This window comes from Dermacentor variabilis, chromosome 7, assembly GCF_050947875.1.
Source record: "Dermacentor variabilis isolate Ectoservices chromosome 7, ASM5094787v1, whole genome shotgun sequence".
Lineage (NCBI taxonomy): Eukaryota > Metazoa > Arthropoda > Arachnida > Ixodida > Ixodidae > Dermacentor > Dermacentor variabilis.
In genome coordinates this window covers 154,770,048-154,789,896 of record NC_134574.1, presented here as the reverse complement: position 1 = coordinate 154,789,896, position 19,849 = coordinate 154,770,048, and the positions used below count along the sequence as shown (strand labels likewise).

Here is a 19,849-nt window from a genome sequence, read left to right as displayed (position 1 = left end):
TACTAATCCCCCCTTGACCTAGAACTGCAGGACTCGATCCAACAGGGCATTGACAATACATAGCAGAAATTGTTAGATGCCTCTTGCCAAGCTTGCTGAGCTTTCTGTTGGCATCACTTCAATGGTTACTACAGCTTCCATGTGGGTTCGTGATACTAATTGGGCAATGATCAAAATGGCTCTAAAATGTAATGTTACAGTTTTTTTGTTTTTGTTTCTTGTGGCACTCACAATATCATGCAAACCTAAATCGCATATTACATCTTTAATTAATGATCATAGTGCCGCAGATCGACATGATGCGAAATTGCCACATCCTAACAATGCTGTCGGTTCCTCCAGACTAGCATTCTCAGGCTCGCTGCAGGTTCCCTTAAGAATTCGGAGCTGTGATTCCCTGCACAGTCTGTCAGACCACAAGTTCATTGAACATGGTCAGCTGCACACTAGCAAATGCCTTTATGCAAGGTTTTGGCAGGAATATGCAATGTTTTACATAAATTTAGAGAGAGAATATGCAGGCAGCCGAGAAAGTTGTCCTTCATGTAATTAGGTAACTGCGAGACATGTTAGTTTGGAAGCCAATGCCTTTGTTCAGAAGAAGCGGCTCCGGAGGCTTAATGATTCCTCAGAACAGCTGTTGCATGAATGCCAAGTACTATTTTCAAATGAGACGGATTAGCAATGGACATTTGGAAGTGTTCTGGCAGAGTTCTGTCTCTGTTAAACTCCATAAATTGATGCAAGCCATGCATGCCATGTATGTAGCAGAACATCTGGGCTTTCAAGAATTCATGTTCATCTTCAATACTGAGTAGAGGCAACTACAGTACTAGTCCTGCTGCTGCTTAATGCACGTTTTTAAAAATGTTTATTTGTGGAGTTATGGTACATTCAACAGGTCACTTTCGTGTGCTCTAGGATGCTCTCACAGTTGATTTACGTTCGGCCAATAGAAATCAACGCTCGGGACGCATTCACCTGGTTCATTCAGAGTGGCTGGCGGTACTTCCGCATTCAACCTAGGAGTGCGACCGAGGTCGTACAGAAACTCTTTATCATGTGGCTACTCCAGTTTCTCTGGGAGCAGTGAGCACATTCAGCTAGGACAGCCGTTCTCTGGCTCAGAGAGGGCTCTGCGTCACTGCAAACCGAGTTGGTGTATAAGAACCAGTCGAATGTACCATTAGATGCCAGTGGTTACCTCACCTTCGCTAACAAAAATATTTCATTCCAAAGTAGCAGCAAGCACCTGTGGCCAATAACACACTAGGTGTTTGGCTACTGTAAAGCCGGTTTGTAAGGTTAAAACATGTTGCAACTCCTATTCTTATAATGTATCTTTCAGTGGTGTTTGAGTGCTCTTTATTGAGATCTAGTTGCTTAGTTTATTGGGATAATTTTTCTTTCTCTTTCTGTTTTGAGACTCGTTTAGTGGTAGTATGCATGGTCAATATCCAAGTGTACTAATGTTTCATTTATTTTGGCATCTAAGCGGTATTTACATTACAGAAAGCATCAGTATTTTTGTCACTATTAAGTTATGTTTTCGTTTGTTTTCACACTTCTGATTTTTCACGTTATGCTCAAACTGGTGATTGTGTCACGCCTTTTGCAATGTTCAAAAGTTGGGTGCTCTGGGAGCTTGCTCTCGAGGCGTACTTCCAAATTATTTGCTTGGAGATAAGGTTGCATCGAGTGGCTTGGACACTGACATTCTGCTGCACTCTCTGACCCACCAGCTCCACCCCATCGAGATAGCACGGCAGCTGACTCTGTTAGAGTTTGACCTGTATCGAGCTGTGAAACCGTCCGAGCTGGTGAATGCTGCCTGGACCAAGAAGGACAAACACAAGACATCGCCAAATCTCCTCAAAATGATCCATCACTCATCTAATGTAAGTTTCTTTGTTTCCCGCACATGCCAGGATTCTGTTTCTGTGTAGGAGTGAGCTAACATTCATGATGATGAATGCACTATGACCTCGGTTACTAACATTCATGTTTTGAGTTCGTACCAAATGCTAACAGGTCAAGTGATTTTATTCAACTTTTAAGTAGGATTCTCAAGTAGTTCTCAAGGATTCTCTGGGCTTCTGTCGCTGATTTAAATTTCTAAAGCGACCGCCAGTATCCGTGCATGCCAACATGTGCAAAAATTGCATTGAGCTCCCTTCTTTAATCTGAGAACTAGTGCTCTCGTGTTCATGAAACTCATCGCAGCATATGCCATGCCATGCAAATAAAATTGCAGGGGTGGAAGTGGTGCGCCATTTGCGCCATCCTGCTCCAAACTGCCGTATTTACACGATTGTAAGTCGACTCGAATGTAAGTCGACCCCCCCATATCGCTTGACCGAAAAAGAAAAAAAAACCCCGAGGGCGCATTCGATAACGAAAATTTATTAGTAGCTGACATGGTCACTGGACTACTCGTCTTCACTAATGCTGCCATCGTCATCGTTGCTGCGGTCCCACAGCGCGTCGTGGTCCAGCGAAATTTCAAATTTGGCAAACGACCGCACCAGGACATCTTGCAGAACAGCAGCCCACGCCAAATGCACCCAACCACACGCAGCCGTCAGGGAGGCTCTTTTGACAGGTCCGGTTGGCGTAATTTCGCAGTCTTCTGCCGCCAGCCACTCGTACTCGCGGCGGAGCAGAACCTTAAACTTAAGGCGAAGGTCCGGGCTTGTTTCATGACCACGTCACACTTCACTGGCAGGGACCGATCACGCATTTCAGCGACGCTGCCGCAAGCTTAGCCTACAGCTCCGGAAAGCGTCCAGACTTCGGCACGTGGGAAATTTCTCACTTGCCGCCACAGGGTGAAAATTTCGCTTCGCTGTAGTCGCCACTCTCGCACCACCCGTTTAGAAACATCGAAATTGCGGCCCGCTGAGCAGTGATTTGTTTCTTCGGCGTAAAGGATGGCAGCCCTCTTGAACGCTGCTGTGAACGAGTGCCGAAAGATTAGTGGGCCTGCAGCACTCATGACGACCGGGGAAGCATAGAAGTAGCACGTAGCCGGCAGTCAAGTGGAGCGCGTCAAAAAGTTGGTAAAACCAATGCCAATGCCTTTAAACAGAGAAAGAGAAACCCGCGAACGGTGTCTGCTTTTCCATGAACTACCGATACTCCCCAAAAGCGCCGCCGTTGTAAGGGTGCCGCCGCAAATGGGAACAGCGGCGCTTCCATGAACTATCGACACCCCCCATGAGTGTTGCATGCACTGTATTGTTGAAAAACCCTTCCGAAAAGCGAACAAACACGCGGGATAGCGAAAAGATACGGGTACGACCACAGAGCAAACATAAAATTGTAGCTACGTTGTAGCTCTCGTTGGTATCGCTTTTTTTTTGGCGGGGCCATGTTTTGGTTTCGATTGTGAGTCGACCCCCCAACTTCAGACTTTCAAATTTTAAAAAAGGGGTCGACTTACAATCGTGTAAATACGGTGCTTTCCCTGCGCCATCCTGCTCTAAAACACAATTTTGCGCCATAACTCCGCCGCGCCGGCCACTTCGATGTTTTACCATCAAATTTAGCGAAGCCTATGGGTTATTTTTCCTCTCACTGTGGGCTAGCCGATCTGATCCGATCCGATCTGATACTTCGTGCGAAGCTGTTTGGTGTTGTGTTTGTAAGCTGCTGCCGTTGGATGCTGGTCGCCTGCAAGCCTGGACAAGCAGGCGCTTCACCATCGAGCCTCTTTGTCAATAACAAGTGTGTCAAGCCTTCGTCAAACGAAAGCATACTTGAAGTGTTATGGGGGTGACGTCACAAAGGTGCCAATCACTAGAGATCTCCTGAAGTGTGTTGGAAAGTCGTACAGTGGTTATCGCAAACGCGTTGAAATGGAAGAAGAATCAAAATCACGCAAACGGAAATGTGACGAGCCACTGACAGAAAGCAGCGAAGAAAAAAAGCTGAAAGAGGAAAAGGCCACCCTGCAGTGCCGTCTATGCACCCTGAAGGCATTACTTACCAGTGCCGAGGAACTCATCAGCACAGGAGTAAAATCGAAGGACATGGACAAAGTGGAAACTGGAAACGTTTTGCTCGTTGATGTGAATTCCAAATTGCCGGCGGTGCTTGAGCGCATTAGAATGATAGATTCCACGCTGGAATCTAACAAGTAATTCTAACAAGCAAATTGAATGCTGAATAAAATGATTTTCTTTACGTTTTTTTGTATGTCAGTGTGAAGTTGCAATTATTACAAGTACCTTACTCTAGAAACATGCTCCAAAACACAATTTTTGTGCTCCAAAACATAACTTTTGTGCTCCAAAGCTGCTCCGGAATGGCATTATTACTGCTCCATGAGCTGCTCCAAAATGCTCAAGCCTGCTTCCACCCCTGAAATTGTGAAAAAGATGTTTCCACGTTGCCATTCTTAGTTCCTGTGGTTACAGCTTGCACAAAAGGATGTCTTAACAAAGCTTGTATTGACAAATGTTGAATAATTGTAGATGGTTAGATTACCTTCCTAGAAGCCCTTCGATTTATTTTAATTGCTTGCAATGAACAGCGTGGGTGTCGTGTAGTGTGTGGGTGTGTGTACCAGTGAAGCATTCAATCGCAGGATCTGGCAATGAAACAGCTCAAAGAAAAGAAGCACATAGGAAAGGTATCGGGGTTTTACTGACAATTCCACTGGAATAGGCCTTCACTCTGACGAAGTCCGGTCCCCGGTCAAAACATCGTTGGAAGGAACATATTATGGGAGCTTTTGACAGAGCAACTGCTGAAATATGGCAATCAGTGAAGTCTTCAGACTCTGAAGAAGACTAAACTTGGAGTCAATAGCTATAGTGATATTACGGACAAAGAAAAATACAAAAAGAAAGGAAATGTGTATGCACTGTGGAGAATGGAATGGCAGTCCTTGTGATATTAGGCTTGATGTATGCCATACTAGGACCTTCCTACATGACTAGATGTGAGTCTGCGTGACATTTGGTTTCATCACAATTCTCATGCTCACTTTCTTTTTTTTCACTTTATTTAGGTGAAAAACACCGCTTCAAGGAATGTAGTGAAGCCAGCTTTCTCTAGAATTAAAAAATATTCTTACTTGTGTTTTGGACATTTAATTTGCCTGTTCATTCAAGCACATAGAAAGAATTGGCATTTTGTAAACGTTTTTTTCCACATAACACAGAAGGTAAAAAGGTAAAGATATGTGAAGTCAAACCAAATAAGTCTAGCTGCAACACAGCACATTAATTGCCTTGCTTCAGTGACAACCTCAGGCACTGACACATTATGTTTTGTGATTTCACTCCCACTTACCTACGAAAGTTTACAAAGTGCATGCGTCTTCGGTATAACACAGCTCTCGTAATGCTCAACTTAACCAGTGCAAATTAACTGAGAACCTAAAGAAACTAAGGCGAGCCTTCACCAGTTTGCAAGCAAGTAGCTTCACAATCAGGTGCCTCATGAAACAGTAGGCTGTGGTTAAAAAAACTAAGAGAGCTTGAAAATTTAGAAAGATACATAAATTGAAGATTAGACAAATCCATGTACTGCTAACTATCATTCCCATGGTAGTTGCACAATTGTTAAACTAGAGTACCCGCATGTAATTGTTCTTAAGAAATTCTATGGCTGTGTTCTAATTCTGACAAAGCAAGCAAAAAATGACAGCTTTGCGAGGACAACACCGAAGTCAAAACTATGCAAGCTACTTTGTTGTTCAAACAACCTGGCAACTGAGCAGAATGGTTGGAAATATCACTGGAAGGCAGTCTGTTCACAAGAAAACAGTCACGCTTTCCTATGCACTCAGTGTAAGCTGCATTGTTTTTTTCATAGAATCGCACACGAATAAAGCTAAAGAACTAGCGGTCATCTGTGCTTGTCATGGGTTTTTCTTTTCTACGCAAGGTTGTGTCAAGTCGCAGAAACGACTTTCAGATGTGTTCCTTTACTTGGGCCCGAAAATGTTTTCTTAGCTGTCCGTGTAGACTGCCTCCAGTACTGTCTAGAATTGGAACACGCCCTAAAGTGAGATATGTGGACCAGCAGCAGGTCCTTGGCCATGGAAATATAGCAGGTTGTCGTCGGTCCGTGCAGTTTTCCTTCTGGTTGGAGCGGTGCATCGTGGAGACTGAGAACTACGAGGAGCGATTGGCTGTGGTGTCCCGCATGCTGGAGGTGATGCTGGTGCTGCAGGAGCTCAACAACTTCACGGGCGTCTTTGCCGTGTCCAGTGCGATGTCCAGTGCCTGCGTCCATCGGCTGGAGCACACATTCAACGTGAGTGAGCAGCAGCCTTGGACGCAATGCAGCGTCCTTTGTTGAGCAGCGCGAGGGAAACTACAGGCAAAAGTGACCCCTCGTATTGGGCACACCTGGTGACTCACATGTGTCATTTCGTAAATTTTACTGCAGGGTCAAGTTAGGAGCTGTCAGGTTTTATGATCACTTTGGAATGCTGCCGTTGACTCATGAGTGACTGGGGCTTCTAAACATCTGAAGCACAGAACAAAGTGAAAGTAAAGTCGTCAACCAATTCCTAAATTCGTAGTGAGCCGCCGAAATGTCCAAATAGTTGCGCAATCTGAGAAAGGTTGCGTTAGAAAAAATAATTTCATTTCATTCTTCTTCGCACCAGTGACATTAACAAACTTTCTTGGTGTTGTGCGTCAGTAAAATAATACAGTTGATCCCAGATGTATCGAATCTGAAGGGGATCAAAAAAGTTCAATATATAAGGTAAACATTTTATGCAAAAAATTTCAAGGGGATTTTACAGCTGTTCGGTGTGCTCAATAATTCCTTATAGTATGTGGGTTCGATATATCTGGGTTCCACTGCATCTCCATGAAATTTTCTGACGGTTTATGCCACAGATGCTCTCCCATCATGCATCATGTGCGTCATTATGATGACGAAAATTTTTTCCCCATTGTTTAGGCTAGATGGCAGCACTGCCTGAGGAATGCTTCTGCAAGCTCAGTAGTGAGGAAGGAGCCAGTGGTAGGAAGTATATTTCCTGGTGCTTGTTATATGGTTGAAAGAAGTTGCTTGTTACTCCGCGAAACATGTTTATGCTTGAAGTGTATCTAAGCACTGAAGAAGGCATTGTGTTGCCTTGGCCATAAGTGGTGTTGCTCTCTGCTGTTTAATTTACCACAAGCTGAAGCAGCGACAGTAGTGGCTTCTGGTGTCGTTTACAGCTGCATCACGTTTCGTTGCACCAGTCATTGTCTCTTCTTGTCCCTGTCTATGTTGCACTGTATCATTTCTTTAGATCCCTTCAAACATCACATACACAATCTGCGCTGTTGTTTAGAACATAAGATTGTATTCTCAGTTTTCACGTTAGCACAACATTAACTGTAATTTGTATTTGGCATAATGACCCCACCGTGGAGACAGCTCTTTCAGTTATCTTAAGTACTTTGTGTGTGTGTTGGAAGTCGCAGCTTTAAAGGTTGTAGCAAAGACTAAATTAGGGATTGTTGGGAGATCACGAGGTGTGCACAGATGCCCTCCACACGCCGCTGGGTGATCACGAGTTTCTCCTTTAGTGGGCTTTTTTGTGTGTACTACTGCCATATGGTACATATTGGCTGATAACCTGCAGAACGCACTCTGGGTGGGCTTCTGTCTTTTTATGACAGTGCAAGACCCCTTTTATGCTATTTGTACAAAATGTACTGAAAAAAAAAAAATTAGGTGTTTCCAGGGGCAGTGTCCTTCCTGGTCGCTGTTCACATGTGGCTCATCACTTATGCGTCCGCTTTCTCTGATTAGTTCGAGTGCTGTGTGGAAATCCTTTGGAGGTTGAGAGGTTGAGTTCATTTTGCCGTGATGGTTGGTGCAGAGTATCAAGTGCAACCTGAAGAAGGCACTGGACGAGGCATTCGACCTGTATTCCGACCACTGCCGCAAGTACCAGGAGAAGCTGCGATCCATTAACCCACCCTGTGTGCCCTTCCTCGGTGAGACTGGCTTCCTCAGTGGGTCATTCTGCACTTTGTGACATTTACTTATGTACCAGGAATCGTACAGGGTGTTGACAGTGTTGTGCATTTTGTTGTTTTTCCTCACGTGTCAATTAGGCAGCCTGGGGCTGTGTTTTGTAACCATCCGTTTTAACGCAAAAGCGTTAAGGACCCTGTGTCACAAAAAAAAAATCCGGTAAATCTGGTGTCTGCATGGTAGCGTCGGATTGTAATTTGAATATATGGGAAAACATGATTCTGTTATGCGAAAACTCGAACAAACCCCTTTTCCAGCATTTATAACATTCATAGACTGGCCACGGCGTCCACCATTTGCGCACCCCGGCATGTGAATATCTCAGGAGTCCACAGAGTGGCATGCTCGTTTCCTTGAAACACTTCCAGATGGCACTCTCCTGCGTCGCATCGCGGCCCACGCAAGAGGCCACATTTCAACCAGAAAGCCCGCATTCATGCATAGCGTTAGCCGTGAGAATTTCCCAGTAAACATTACAGTTACATACGCTGCAGTTGCCAGGAAGCGTGAAAAGCTATCGGGGATCTTTGAATGCTATCGCATTCCACTCTTAAAGGTGAAACTTAAGCGTCCTTGAAATTTTTAATTCCCGTTTTGAGGTTGAACATAATGGAAAATGAGATGGATTACTGCAAAATTAGGCCCCTGCTATAAATGAAAGGCTCATTCCACTGAGCTGCTAGCTTTTTCTTGCTGAAACTCTGCCCCTTGATGGACATTCAAAGTGTATCGTTTCGTTTAACCCTCTACTCCATGCAGTATCACGTATGATATACCCAGAACAACTTCCTCAAACTTAACAAGGGTGATAGAAAAGGAAATCTTGCGTATTTAGCCTGAATCTATATTGTGCCTAGCAATGATAGCTGCTGTAACTTTGTAAAAACTCAAGTAATTTTTTTTTTCTTGAAATGTGTTTGACGGTAGCTTGTCACAAAACGGGCGAAAAGGTCACAAATAGTTTATTTTCCGTAAGTCGTACATCTGTACGCACTGTGGAAGAAATATCATGGCATTACGTTGTGCAGTTTTGTGGGTTAGAGCAAAAGTTTGTTTCATTGTGAGAGGACACAAGCCATGGCAAAATATAGCTTCGATACGTTCAGGCAACTGCATGCTAACTTTACCTCTTGCACATCAAATCTAACAGTGTAATATGCCAACTTTTAATGTGGCCCTTTACAGCACAATGTATTTTTTAGTATGTTGTACACACTCTAGCAATAACATCGCTCCCATCATTTTAGCATGGCTTTATACACACACCACCACCTGGGGCTCTTTTACCAGATGTCACTTGTGCAAATAAATCCCACACATCATCTTCAACTGCATTCTGATAAGTGCAGAGATGGACCCAGGCGGGCACTGCATTTTGCCTGCTCTATCACGGAATGTGGAGCTTTCAAATCTTGCTGCTGCTGGAGTGCTGCTCTTTTAATGCATTCGCACTAGAAGTGTCAAAGCGGGGGGAAATGCTCTTTTAAGGCATTAGCATTATAATTGTCAAAGTCCAGGAAGAAGTGTATGCAAAGCCGGTCACATGGTAGAGGTATGCATATATCTACATACACAAATGTGGCGAAAAAAAGCTGCCTTGCTCTGTTCGTGTAGCCTCCGAAATGAAAATGACCTACATGGACAGAGGTGCAACGAATTTGTTTCTAATATGCAAGATAAATGCCGACGCATTTATCTTGCATTCAATGTTAAATCGCCACTGATTTTTTTTATTGGTGCAGGCATGTACCTGACAAATATTCTGCACATTGAGGAAGGCAACCTGGACTTCCTTCCCAACCACGAGGGTCTCATCAACTTCAGCAAGCGCCGCAAGGTGGCCGAGATCACCGGCGAAATCCAGCAGTATCAGAACCAGCCGTACTGCCTCACTGTCCAGCCAGAGATACGGGTATGCACCCCTGTTGAACAGAGTGCATAGACTGTGTGTGTCTATGCACCTGCTTATTACGTGGGACAGTCATAGGAGGCAGAGGCTAACTGCTGCTTATTGAAGGAGGCAGCATGGTATTACAGTGTAAAAATGCAGCCTGACAACACTTGTATGCTTCTAATGCAGTGATGAAACTATGGGATCATAACCTAGGGGTTGCCACATTACAGTGTTGTTGACGTGATTGTACAGCTTGAAAAATAAAGAAAGGCAACTTTTAATCCAACTCCAATATCGCTTTGCTAAGTGATCTACTTGCGCTTAACTGACAGTACATGTTATTCCCTTTTGCATTTATTGCATTCCTCACAAAGAAAGCCCCACCAGGAAAGGCTGCAAGAAATCGCACAGCATGAACATCTTGTTGAACTTTTAAGTTTTAAAGACTGTGGAAAGCTAAACTTCTCAAGATGGAAGAAGGTAATGTTGATTTTATCAGGACACAGTGAGAAGCGGGAATGTCCGTAACGACTGAAATCTTGCAGGCAAAGGTGAAGGCGGTGGCAAACTTTTAAAGCATAGCTCGGAACAAACAAGTCTAGACACCTGCCTACTTCAACATGCCTTCAACAACTCTACTTCACTTTGGGTTGCGGCAGAATGGGATGAAATTCTGGCCGATCTCGTAATGCGGGCATAGCATAAATGCACTGTGCATGTTCTTCTTGCGCTCGTGTGGCTTTTTTTTTTTCATTTGGATGACGTTCAAGGAAAGTTCTTAAAGTTTTCTGACCATCCAAATTTGGGGGTCGGCCTAGAGTTGAGGCCGGCCTGCATTTGAATAAATATGGTACATGTCTAAGAAACAAAGCTGGAATTTCTAGGTCAAATCTTCATGGTGCGAAAATGCTTCACAACAGAATGTCTGCGAATGCACACTAGGGATGGAATGGGCAATGACCTCTCCCTGTTTTTCTCCCATGTGTCAGCAATTCCTGGAAAACCTGAACCCGCAGGAAGATATGACGGAGAAGGAGTTCACCGACTACCTATACAGCAAGTCACTGGAGATAGAGCCCAGAGGTTGCAAGCAGCCTCCCAAATTTGTGAGTGTCCTGTCATTACTGAAAGCATTGTGAATTGGCAACATCCAGGGCCCTGGTAGAGCTGCGGCATTTCAGGTCAGGCCAAATTGGCATCATGTTGTCGATATACCCTCTTGACAATTGCACTGCATTTGTGATCATTGCAAAACAGAACTACTCTTGAGTTATGGATGCAGGTGCACATTTTATCTTTACAGCTGCGCATCTTTGTCGTAAAGCCAGTTGTGGTTATGGGCCTGAACAGAGAGCATGAACACTTCAATGATCGCTTCTGTGTTGCCCTCCAGCCTTGATGCCTTCAGGTAGCATACGATGATTTATGTTTATTTACCAGTTGCCTGCTTCTAAATTCATGTAGTGCTACGTGCAACTACATTTAAGTATCTGCCACCATGGCCACGAGTAATGCTGGCTAACGTTTCTAAGGCTGGATCCATTACTTGGTCACTAACACTTAAGAAAGTGGATGGGAGGATAGCCACTGCTGTAGCTCAATTGGTAGAGCATCGTGTGCCCGCTTCATCAAACAATGATTCGCCTATTCCATGAAGCTATGGAGTCCCTACTTTGCCTACTAGGCAACGTCCCCATTTCTGTAGGTGACCTGCAGTGTCTGGCTTTGAAGCCTTCAAAAAAAAAGGGGGGCTTGAGTAGAACACATGTGTGAAGCCCTTGAAAGAAGGCCAATAAGATACTACAAAGTGAGAGATAGCTGCCATTTTTTGGCAAGTCCACCAGTTAGCTTGACTCAAGAGCTGTACTACCTACTGCTTAAAGCCAGCGCTTCAGTCATGCTTGCAACCTGTGATCCACTAAAGAGGATGGTGTCATTCCCTGATCTCCAGGTGCTGGAACATGTAAAGTAAGAAAAGATATTTACCAGGCGTAGAAGTGAGGTGTTGCCATTTCACTGACTTGGTCCCTAGCCTTCGTCTCATTTTTCCTTCTTGCTGTACCTCTCCAAGTTAAAGCCATTTGGAACAGGCCACTACTGGCTTTGGCTGCCACTGTATGATTGGTGCGCCTGACTTGCTTTGCAGCCACGCAAGTGGCCTGACCTGCCACTCAAGTCGCCGGGAATCAAGCCACGGTTGACACGATCAGCAGGCAGCCACCAGGTGCTGCCCAGCTGGGGAGGTGCACCCCCTGCCTCCGAAGGGGAGGATGCCACGCCTCCGACCAGCCCCTCCACACCGCTGACACCCCCCTACGTCCAGCACAGCGACTCCAGTGTGTTTGCACCCGTTCTGATTGGTGCTGGTGAGTGCACACTCATATTTTTGTGCGTGCACTGCATTTGTTGGTTTCATTTATGGTGCATTTCTGGCACCCACCCTTAAATTTAGTTCAACGCAACAAAGACGAGAGACAGTGGGACCACGGGACCAGACTGTCCACTGTCCCTGCTTCTTTCCTTGCACTACGGAAGTACACTGAACTGTCCATATTCCCACCGCGGTAATAGAAAATGGTGGCACAACTTGCTCGCATCCAAGCTGACATGGTCGGGGATTGTAATCGTTGGAACAAATATTATGCAACATCACATGCACATGTGCCATGAAAAATGTCTTTTTTGCATCGCTTTCCTCCAGGCTTGTTCTCCGTGCCAGGGCTGCATGTGCCATGTACAAGGAGATTAACACACATGCACTGTCTATTGACGAAACATATATAAGCTCTTATTAGGCAGACATAAGTGTCAACCTAGAGTGGTTCCTTGGAAGGCCGCAAAGATCTCTATATGGAACCTTCAATTGATGCTCGAGCTTTCACAGGAATTACTAAAGTGTGCAGTTTACGTGAAAACCGGCAGAAACTTTGTGAAGGCAATGATTGCTGCAGTGCCGTTGTCCCTCTAAGGTCCATCACAAGTCCATGCAGATGTAAAGATTTTACTACACACTATGTGGGCTCTCACCCGCATGTATGCAAGGTTTACTTAGTTTGAACAAGGTTTGACCTCGTTCTCTCGTGACTATGATTGAAAATCACTTGCACATGCATGAGATGTGGCTGCAGAGTGCGGATTAACAGCTAGTGCTGTCCAAAGCTTGTAGAGTGGACTGATTTGAGCAGTCAGTCTAGGAAGCTTTCACACAAAGCTTTGTCAAATTCGAAGGCTTTCATGAGACGGTAAGACCCAGCAGTTTTATGTGCAAGTGCCGCATATCTTGTCTGATAGTGAGGGGAGGAAGAGCAACGGAGGTTGTGGAGGAGATGACCACTCCGGTTGGTCTTCACCTGCGTCATACATTAGCATGAACTACCAGTGAATGCAGGGACCGCATCATGAATAGATTGAGTTCATGAGTGTGCCTCTGTTGAGCATACTTTCATAGCTGCACTCTTTTCTGTCTTTATGCAAACTGGCATTTCATCCACATACAGAACAAGTGCCCCAGTATGTGACACCTGAATCAGCCATGTATAGTAACGTACTCTGTGTATGGTATATAGCTGTAGCAGACGACGACAAGCAACTGCAACGCCCGCATGCAATGAGCAAAGCCTCATAATGACTAATTTTTGCCGAGCCTGTCCATCTGCCGGAACTGTTGATGCTGTGGTATTCTCTAGTCGAGGTACCCTCCGTGACAGCTGCACCAGTAGCTAGGTCATGTAATGTTAGAGGACGTTAGGCTCCAAGCTCACTTGTTCGCTAACGTGCATCCTGCCATTCTGGTGTGTATTCTAGCAAAGAGAGTTGTAGCAGTTCTCCATGCAATTAACTTTTCTGTCCAGAACTTCAGTGCCACAGCTTGAAAGGTTCGTATTTTTAGCCAATAGATGCAGAAGCATGTATAGAGACATATTTTTTGTTGACAACGATGTATTTTAGCTGTGTTATCAAAACTGAACACATCTAATAGCGAAAACAGTGAACCTCTAATTAGCTTATGGCAGATCTCAACACCAAGACCAATGCCTAACCAGATTCAGTTGTAAGCAGCTAGGCCTCGTCAAGGAGGCTCCCGCTGAATGTAAATTGCGGTGCCGGCACTCACTCTGTCTTTCAGTCCCCGCAGTAACAAGAATCAAGGACTTTTGATAACACAGCTGTAGCAACTATTTGCATATCTTTTGCAAAAGTTTGCAGAGGAGGATTCGCTTACAGCATGTGCTTGCCATTGACTCCACCACTTTGTCGCTGCACGCTTCATACATTCCAATTTACTAATTTGTTATTGAGGTGCCTCTAATACAGAGAAGGGATAAAATATTGCTCATTATTTTGACAAATTTGTTTTTCTGAAATTCATAGTACTGAAACATTTCTACATTGATAAAGGAATATGCTTTTGGCTGGGTGAATGCTTTCAAACCTTCAACAATTTGAATGTTTCAATACAAAGTGTACAGTAACGAGGATATCAAGTTTAAGTTATTCTTATATGGCCACTCAACCAAGGTTGGCAATTCTTTTTACAGCCTTGTCACCTGCAACAACACCGTCTGTGCCACCATCCCACCCACCTCCACCACCCCCGCCATCCAACTTGCCACCCCTGCTGCCACCACCACCGCTGCCCCCACGCAAGAAGCGCGACTCTTCCACTTCTTCGTGCGACCCTTCATCACCTACAGGAACAGCCTTCTTCTCCGATGTTCCTGACCAGGCCCCACCACTGTTACCTCCACGTGATGGCCCGCCACAGAGGGACGTGTCTCCGCCACCACCGCCTCTTCCCCCGAGGCGGGACGGCGGCTGGACCCTGCCGAGGACGCCGCCCCGTACTATGCCGCTGGACCAGCACCAGCCACAGCGGACTTTGTCTCGCCGAAACTCTGCCCACAATGGGGACCTGGCAGCACTGCTGGTGCCAGGGCCGTTGCCTCGCCGAGACATGCCAACTGCCCTGTCCCCGCCTCCACTCAGGCCGCCGCCCTCAAGTACCCCTCAGCTGCCCCCGAAGACGCACAGGCAGCCGCAATTGGTGGTCAACCACAACAGCAGGTAGCCCCCGCCATCGCCCGGGACGGATGGTCAAGCTCTGCTGATGTGTACTTTTGTTCCTGAAAGCAAAGATAGTGGTACGCAAGTCAGGCCCTGGTAATTCGAGCTGGAATGAAGTGACAGGCCGAGCAAGAGGAGCCAAGAGGCATTGGCAAAACGAACTGGTCATCACTTTGTGGCAACGTCAGAAAGCCAGAATTTAAAAAGGCCCCCTGTGATTCTGTGCCTCCAGATCCCTTCACTTGGCCCACAGCTGAGCCTCTAGAAAGTCGGGCCCCAGAGGCAGGCCCGCAGGCACGGACCCGACTTCTGCTGAGACTACGCTATTACTTGGGGGAGGCTGTCCTCATTTAAGAGGCCCACTCTGTCTGGACTACAGCGACGTGTAATGAAATGGTCCCAGAGTCTTCGACCAACGGGACGAGCAGCGCCTTGCCATTGCAGCAAAAGACGTGTACATAGACCAGTGCCTGTGGACGGCAGGACCGGCAGGCGGGCATTCATTTGTGATTTTTCTTTTCCTTCGTTGTTGTTGTTATTACCCGAGTGTTGGGTGGGACACTGTATTTTCTTTATTGTGCTTGCCACACTAGAACAAGGTAATTTATTTGCCCAATAAAAATGCAGTGGCGGCTTGCCGGTCTCTCTCAGTGGCGCTGGAAAAACGCCTGCACCTTCTGTAGGAGATCTGCACTGGATGCGTGCTGGCTGCACTTGCTTGCAGCACGAGCACAGCCTTGGAGGTCTCCCATCTGCAAGAGTTGAGGTCAACAGTACCTTCAGTCAATGTCCACGCAGTGGAGATGTCCATTTCATCTATTGCTTAAGTTCTGAGCGGCTGGGCTGAGGTTCGGCGTCAGAAAGAAACAGGCTCCAGCAACCAAACAGCATTTCCGCAGCAGACGAAATGGTCATGCCCACTAGGTGGACACAGAATAGACTTTAGAGTCGCTGGACTCTATACACCTCCCATGTACCCCTCTTGGTATTAGGTCCGTCTTAGTGCCCTGTTGTGCTGACCAGCGAAGGCGCAGCAAACCAGTCGCTGTACGGTTCTGCGGCGACCAATAGGGCAGTCTGTGACGCCGCATGGGCTTGTTGCCACTCTTGCGTGAATCACATTTGCTCACCTGTTCAAGCACGAGCGCGCGGTTGTATTGAGCCTCGCACAGTTCCGGTGCCATTTCGCCGGCCGTGACGAAGTATGATGCCGCCTGCAAGTGACGAGTACCGGCATATAGGGTTTAAGCTTGGAGCGCCCAACAGCGCCACGCCGCATGCACATCACCTGGTCAACGTTGCCGTTAGTGAGCTCGAGGACGCCAAGGTTGTTGTACGACTCCGCGTGGCAGTTGTCGTAGACTAGTGCCAGGCGAAAGGCGCGGGTTGCCAATGTCTTGTCTCCGGAGCTCTGTGAGAGGACGTGGCTTAATTGTAATGTGAACATTTCTACCGATTCCACCTCCCTCAGCAACTGCAGTACCGTGTCTGATGCCGCAGAGGCTCATACACGTCTGGCTAAATCGCCAACAGTAGCCCACCCAGATACGGTAACCCGCTGCGACAGCCCAGTGGCTACGGCCATAGAGAAAGCTACGGCATTGTGCCATAGAATAAAGAGTGCTGCTGAGGTTGCAGGATCGGCTAGCTTGCGGCAGTAGCTACATTTCGGTAAAGGCAAAATGCAGAGACCCTCGTGCACTCCGATTAAGTCGCACGTTATAGGACGCTGGGTGTTCAAAATTCATAATCAAATAGTGGTTTTGGTGCGTGAAACCCTAGTATTATTTTTAGCATATAATGGCGGAGGGAAAACAGCACGGAAGTGTTGGGGAAGGGGGAGGAGGGGGCAGAGTATGATATCGAAAGCGCAATCCTGCTGCGCCTGTGCATAAGGGATCGGCACCTCGGCGTAACTGCGCCCGCCATCGCTGTCCAAGAAGTGTGGTTAATAATAAAGGGAACAGACGTCCACCCGTTCGTAGCAATTGCATAAAGGAAACCCACACGGGTTCCTCGAAAGAAAATCCTCGCAGTTGAACAAAAATTCGTCCTGGTCCGGGACGAACCCGGGACCACCGCTTTTCCGGGGCAACCGCTCCACCATCAGAGATAACCAGGCGGCTAGCAGATGGCGGGGCGAAGTCGAATTTGTCGACGACTCGAAGCAAGGGCAAGGGTTTGACGTAATGGTTCCGCGGAGACCCGCAAGGTGGAGGGAAGCAAACAAAGGGAAATCGGACATCCAGCCGTTCGCAGAAATTATTTTCTCTCCACCTTGCGGGTTTCCGCAGAACCATTACGCCAAGAAATGCGGTTAGTTGGCGCCAAACACGGACGTCGATCGCCATTTTTTTTTTTTTTTCAAAAGTGTTCAGCCATGCAGCGACTGCAGTTCATGTTTACACGATGTGCCGGGGTAGGTGGAATACGTAGGGAGGAACACGGAGCAGAGATGGGACGATAAGAGGCGTCGTCATGTCATCGTCTTCGTGTCCCACAGGTGCGTACTTGGCGTCGCATTGCGTAAGGCAGTTTGGTCCGTATATATACGTACTGGTCCCTAATATACATAGTCCGCCTCCTGCTCGGAACCTCGTTCGCTTCGCGCCATGAAACTATAAATAGCACTGCGGAACAAGGTCGTCACAAAGTGCATAGCCTCCACCATAGCCACCTGTATGCATCCACGGTGTCCTTTTTTTTTGCCACGCGGACGATGTTTATGGGCTGCGGGGCTCGACAAACACCTGTTAAGTGCGCTGACAGCGAGCATGACAAGTCCTGTATGAGGCTAAACAAGGACAACTGCGCCTTCTGGTTGGTTGGTTGGTTGGTTGGTTTGTTTGTTTTTCTAGTCGCGTCTTGTCCACGTGTATCGTCGACGCTCTTCAGTCACTGCAGAGGAGCCATTTTCTTTGCAGCTTATTCGTTTCACTTTCAGGTGAGCACCATATGTTTAACTTTCTTTTCTCGTGATGCGACTCGGCGAATGCAAGCCTCGGTTTTGATTGTCCCTTCGGCTATGTAGAGCACATTGTTTTGGGTGGAATTAAAGCTTACTGATGGTCGTCAGGTGCTTTTAAAATGCCATTGCAGGCCCCACGCTAAACAGTACTGGATACCAGAAGTATAACATAACCAATATAATAAGAATTCGCATGCAAACATCATGCGCATACTTCGACGTTGTACGAAACACGCAAAGTTATGCACTGACCGTGATTAATAGTAGCGAGTTCAATTATGTTCCCGCAGCTCGCTTCCATACGGAGACTTTATTCACAATCAGACCTTGAATCGCACACTGAAATTAACAGAAACGACGGGACATTTTCCGACCATGTATGTGCTCGCGTCATGTACTACGTACTACCGGTCGGTGCTTCTTCACTTCGCTTTATTGGGCACGTATTTTCCTAGCCAGACAGATCGCCATCAAACGTCTTAAAAGTAGAACTAATAATAAATACTTAAGTGAACTAGGGTGGTTGCTTGAGCTAGTTGGTAATTCATGATCAAAAATAACGTACAGCGCGAAAGACAAGGACTGCGAAGACGACATACACAGCGCTGATGTTTTACGTTCCAAAACTACAGTCCGATTATCAGGCGCACGCAGTGGTCCGGGGGGGGGGGGGGGGGGGGGTCTCCATACTAATTTCGACCAGCCGGGGTTCTTTGACGTGCACCAATTATAAGAACACGAGCGTGTCTGCATTCCGGGCTCCGTATCGGAATGCGGTCTGGATCGAAGCCGCGATGTCGAGGAGGATGAGAGGGAAATAACTTTATTCGAAAAAAGAAAATAGAACGCATGCTCAGCAGCTATAGTGCAACGCCATCCACTGAGCCATTGTGGCGCTGATACGTGCATGCGCGTATGGGGCCGCATTATCGATAGACCGAGTTCGGTGCGTTGCGGAGATAAAAACCCAAGGGAAGACCACGTGACATAATGGAACGGCGCGCCTACGATATTCGAGTAGTTTTCAATTTGCGTATAGTTCTCGATTGCAGCGATAGCAGCCCAGCACCGCGGCTCGGACGCTGCTTCTCGAAAGAATTAAGAGGAAGCTTTAGCTCGGGCCCAACTCCGACGCGGCCTATTCAAATACATGTAAAACGCAAAAACGTTTTGCTGAGATAACCCCTGGGCCGATTTTCATGAAACTTGTTGCATTTGAAAGAGAAAGTGGAATTCTAGTGACTGTCGGAAGCGAAATTTCGATTTATCGATTTACAGCTTGAATTTTGTTTTAAAAATTTTCAAATATTCGACCGTTTGAAAAGATAGAAGCACGAAGTTTACAAATTCATAGCTCTGCACCAAGAATAGATATCGTGGTTCTGTAAACGGCATCCATTAGATCATTCAAAGCGGACAAATTCGACATGTCATTTTACATCTTACGTGAATTTGTTACGTTGGTTACAAGGGTTCTGCAAAAGCTGTATTTCTATATTACTATTTTTTTTATATTCATATGTTACATATCAATTTTGTCCGCTTTAGATGTACTATTAGAATTGTATTATCATTTTTCGTTGTTGCGTTACAGAGTTGTAAACTTGATGGTTTCGTTTTCTGAATTTTTTTTATTTTTGCCAATCTTTAATTAAAAAATTGACAATGTAACTCGATAATTCGGACGAACAGTCACCAGATTTTAAGTTTTTCTTTTAAATGCAATAAACCTCGTCAAATTTGGTGCAGTGGTTGCCGAGCAAAATGAATTCTCCCTTTACATGTTTTTATATAGGAGCATCCGAGGTAACGCTCGGGTGCTCCTATATAAAATGCGTCGTTGCTCATGCTTCCAATCATCTATAGTTACTACCTTTTAAACGCTGTAAATCTATTTACATGTTTGAGATGGCTTAAGGGTGCAG

General features: G+C 46.1%; 2 protein-coding genes across 7 annotated transcripts in view; one reads left to right on the top strand and one right to left on the bottom strand.

The window, feature by feature from the left end:
- The window catches only part of Sos (Son of sevenless guanine nucleotide exchange factor), a 54,869-nt gene extending 39,276 nt beyond the window's left edge, over positions 1 to 15,593 (top strand). The window contains exons 17-23 of the mRNA XM_075699730.1: positions 1,743 to 1,898; positions 6,085 to 6,267; positions 7,841 to 7,958; positions 9,741 to 9,910; positions 10,882 to 10,998; positions 12,039 to 12,258; positions 14,431 to 15,593. Of these exons, the coding sequence (XP_075555845.1) occupies positions 1,743 to 1,898; positions 6,085 to 6,267; positions 7,841 to 7,958; positions 9,741 to 9,910; positions 10,882 to 10,998; positions 12,039 to 12,258; positions 14,431 to 14,960 (1,494 nt within the window). The 3' untranslated portion in view covers positions 14,961 to 15,593. The remainder of the gene's footprint in view (positions 1 to 1,742; positions 1,899 to 6,084; positions 6,268 to 7,840; positions 7,959 to 9,740; positions 9,911 to 10,881; positions 10,999 to 12,038; positions 12,259 to 14,430) is intronic.
- The window catches only part of BBS8 (tetratricopeptide repeat protein 8), a 40,500-nt gene continuing 35,820 nt past the window's right edge, over positions 15,170 to 19,849 (bottom strand). For 5 of the 6 annotated variants that reach the window (XM_075699735.1, XM_075699734.1, XM_075699736.1 and 2 more), the window contains 3 exons: positions 16,245 to 16,367; positions 16,087 to 16,170; positions 15,170 to 15,708 (listed from right to left, as the gene is read on the bottom strand). In XM_075699735.1, coding sequence (XP_075555850.1) covers positions 15,604 to 15,708; positions 16,087 to 16,170; positions 16,245 to 16,367 — 312 coding nt within the window. In that variant the 3' untranslated portion in view covers positions 15,170 to 15,603. Of the gene's footprint in view, positions 15,709 to 16,086; positions 16,171 to 16,244; positions 16,368 to 19,849 lie in introns of those variants that run through there. The other variant, XR_012829689.1, reaches the window with a different exon arrangement.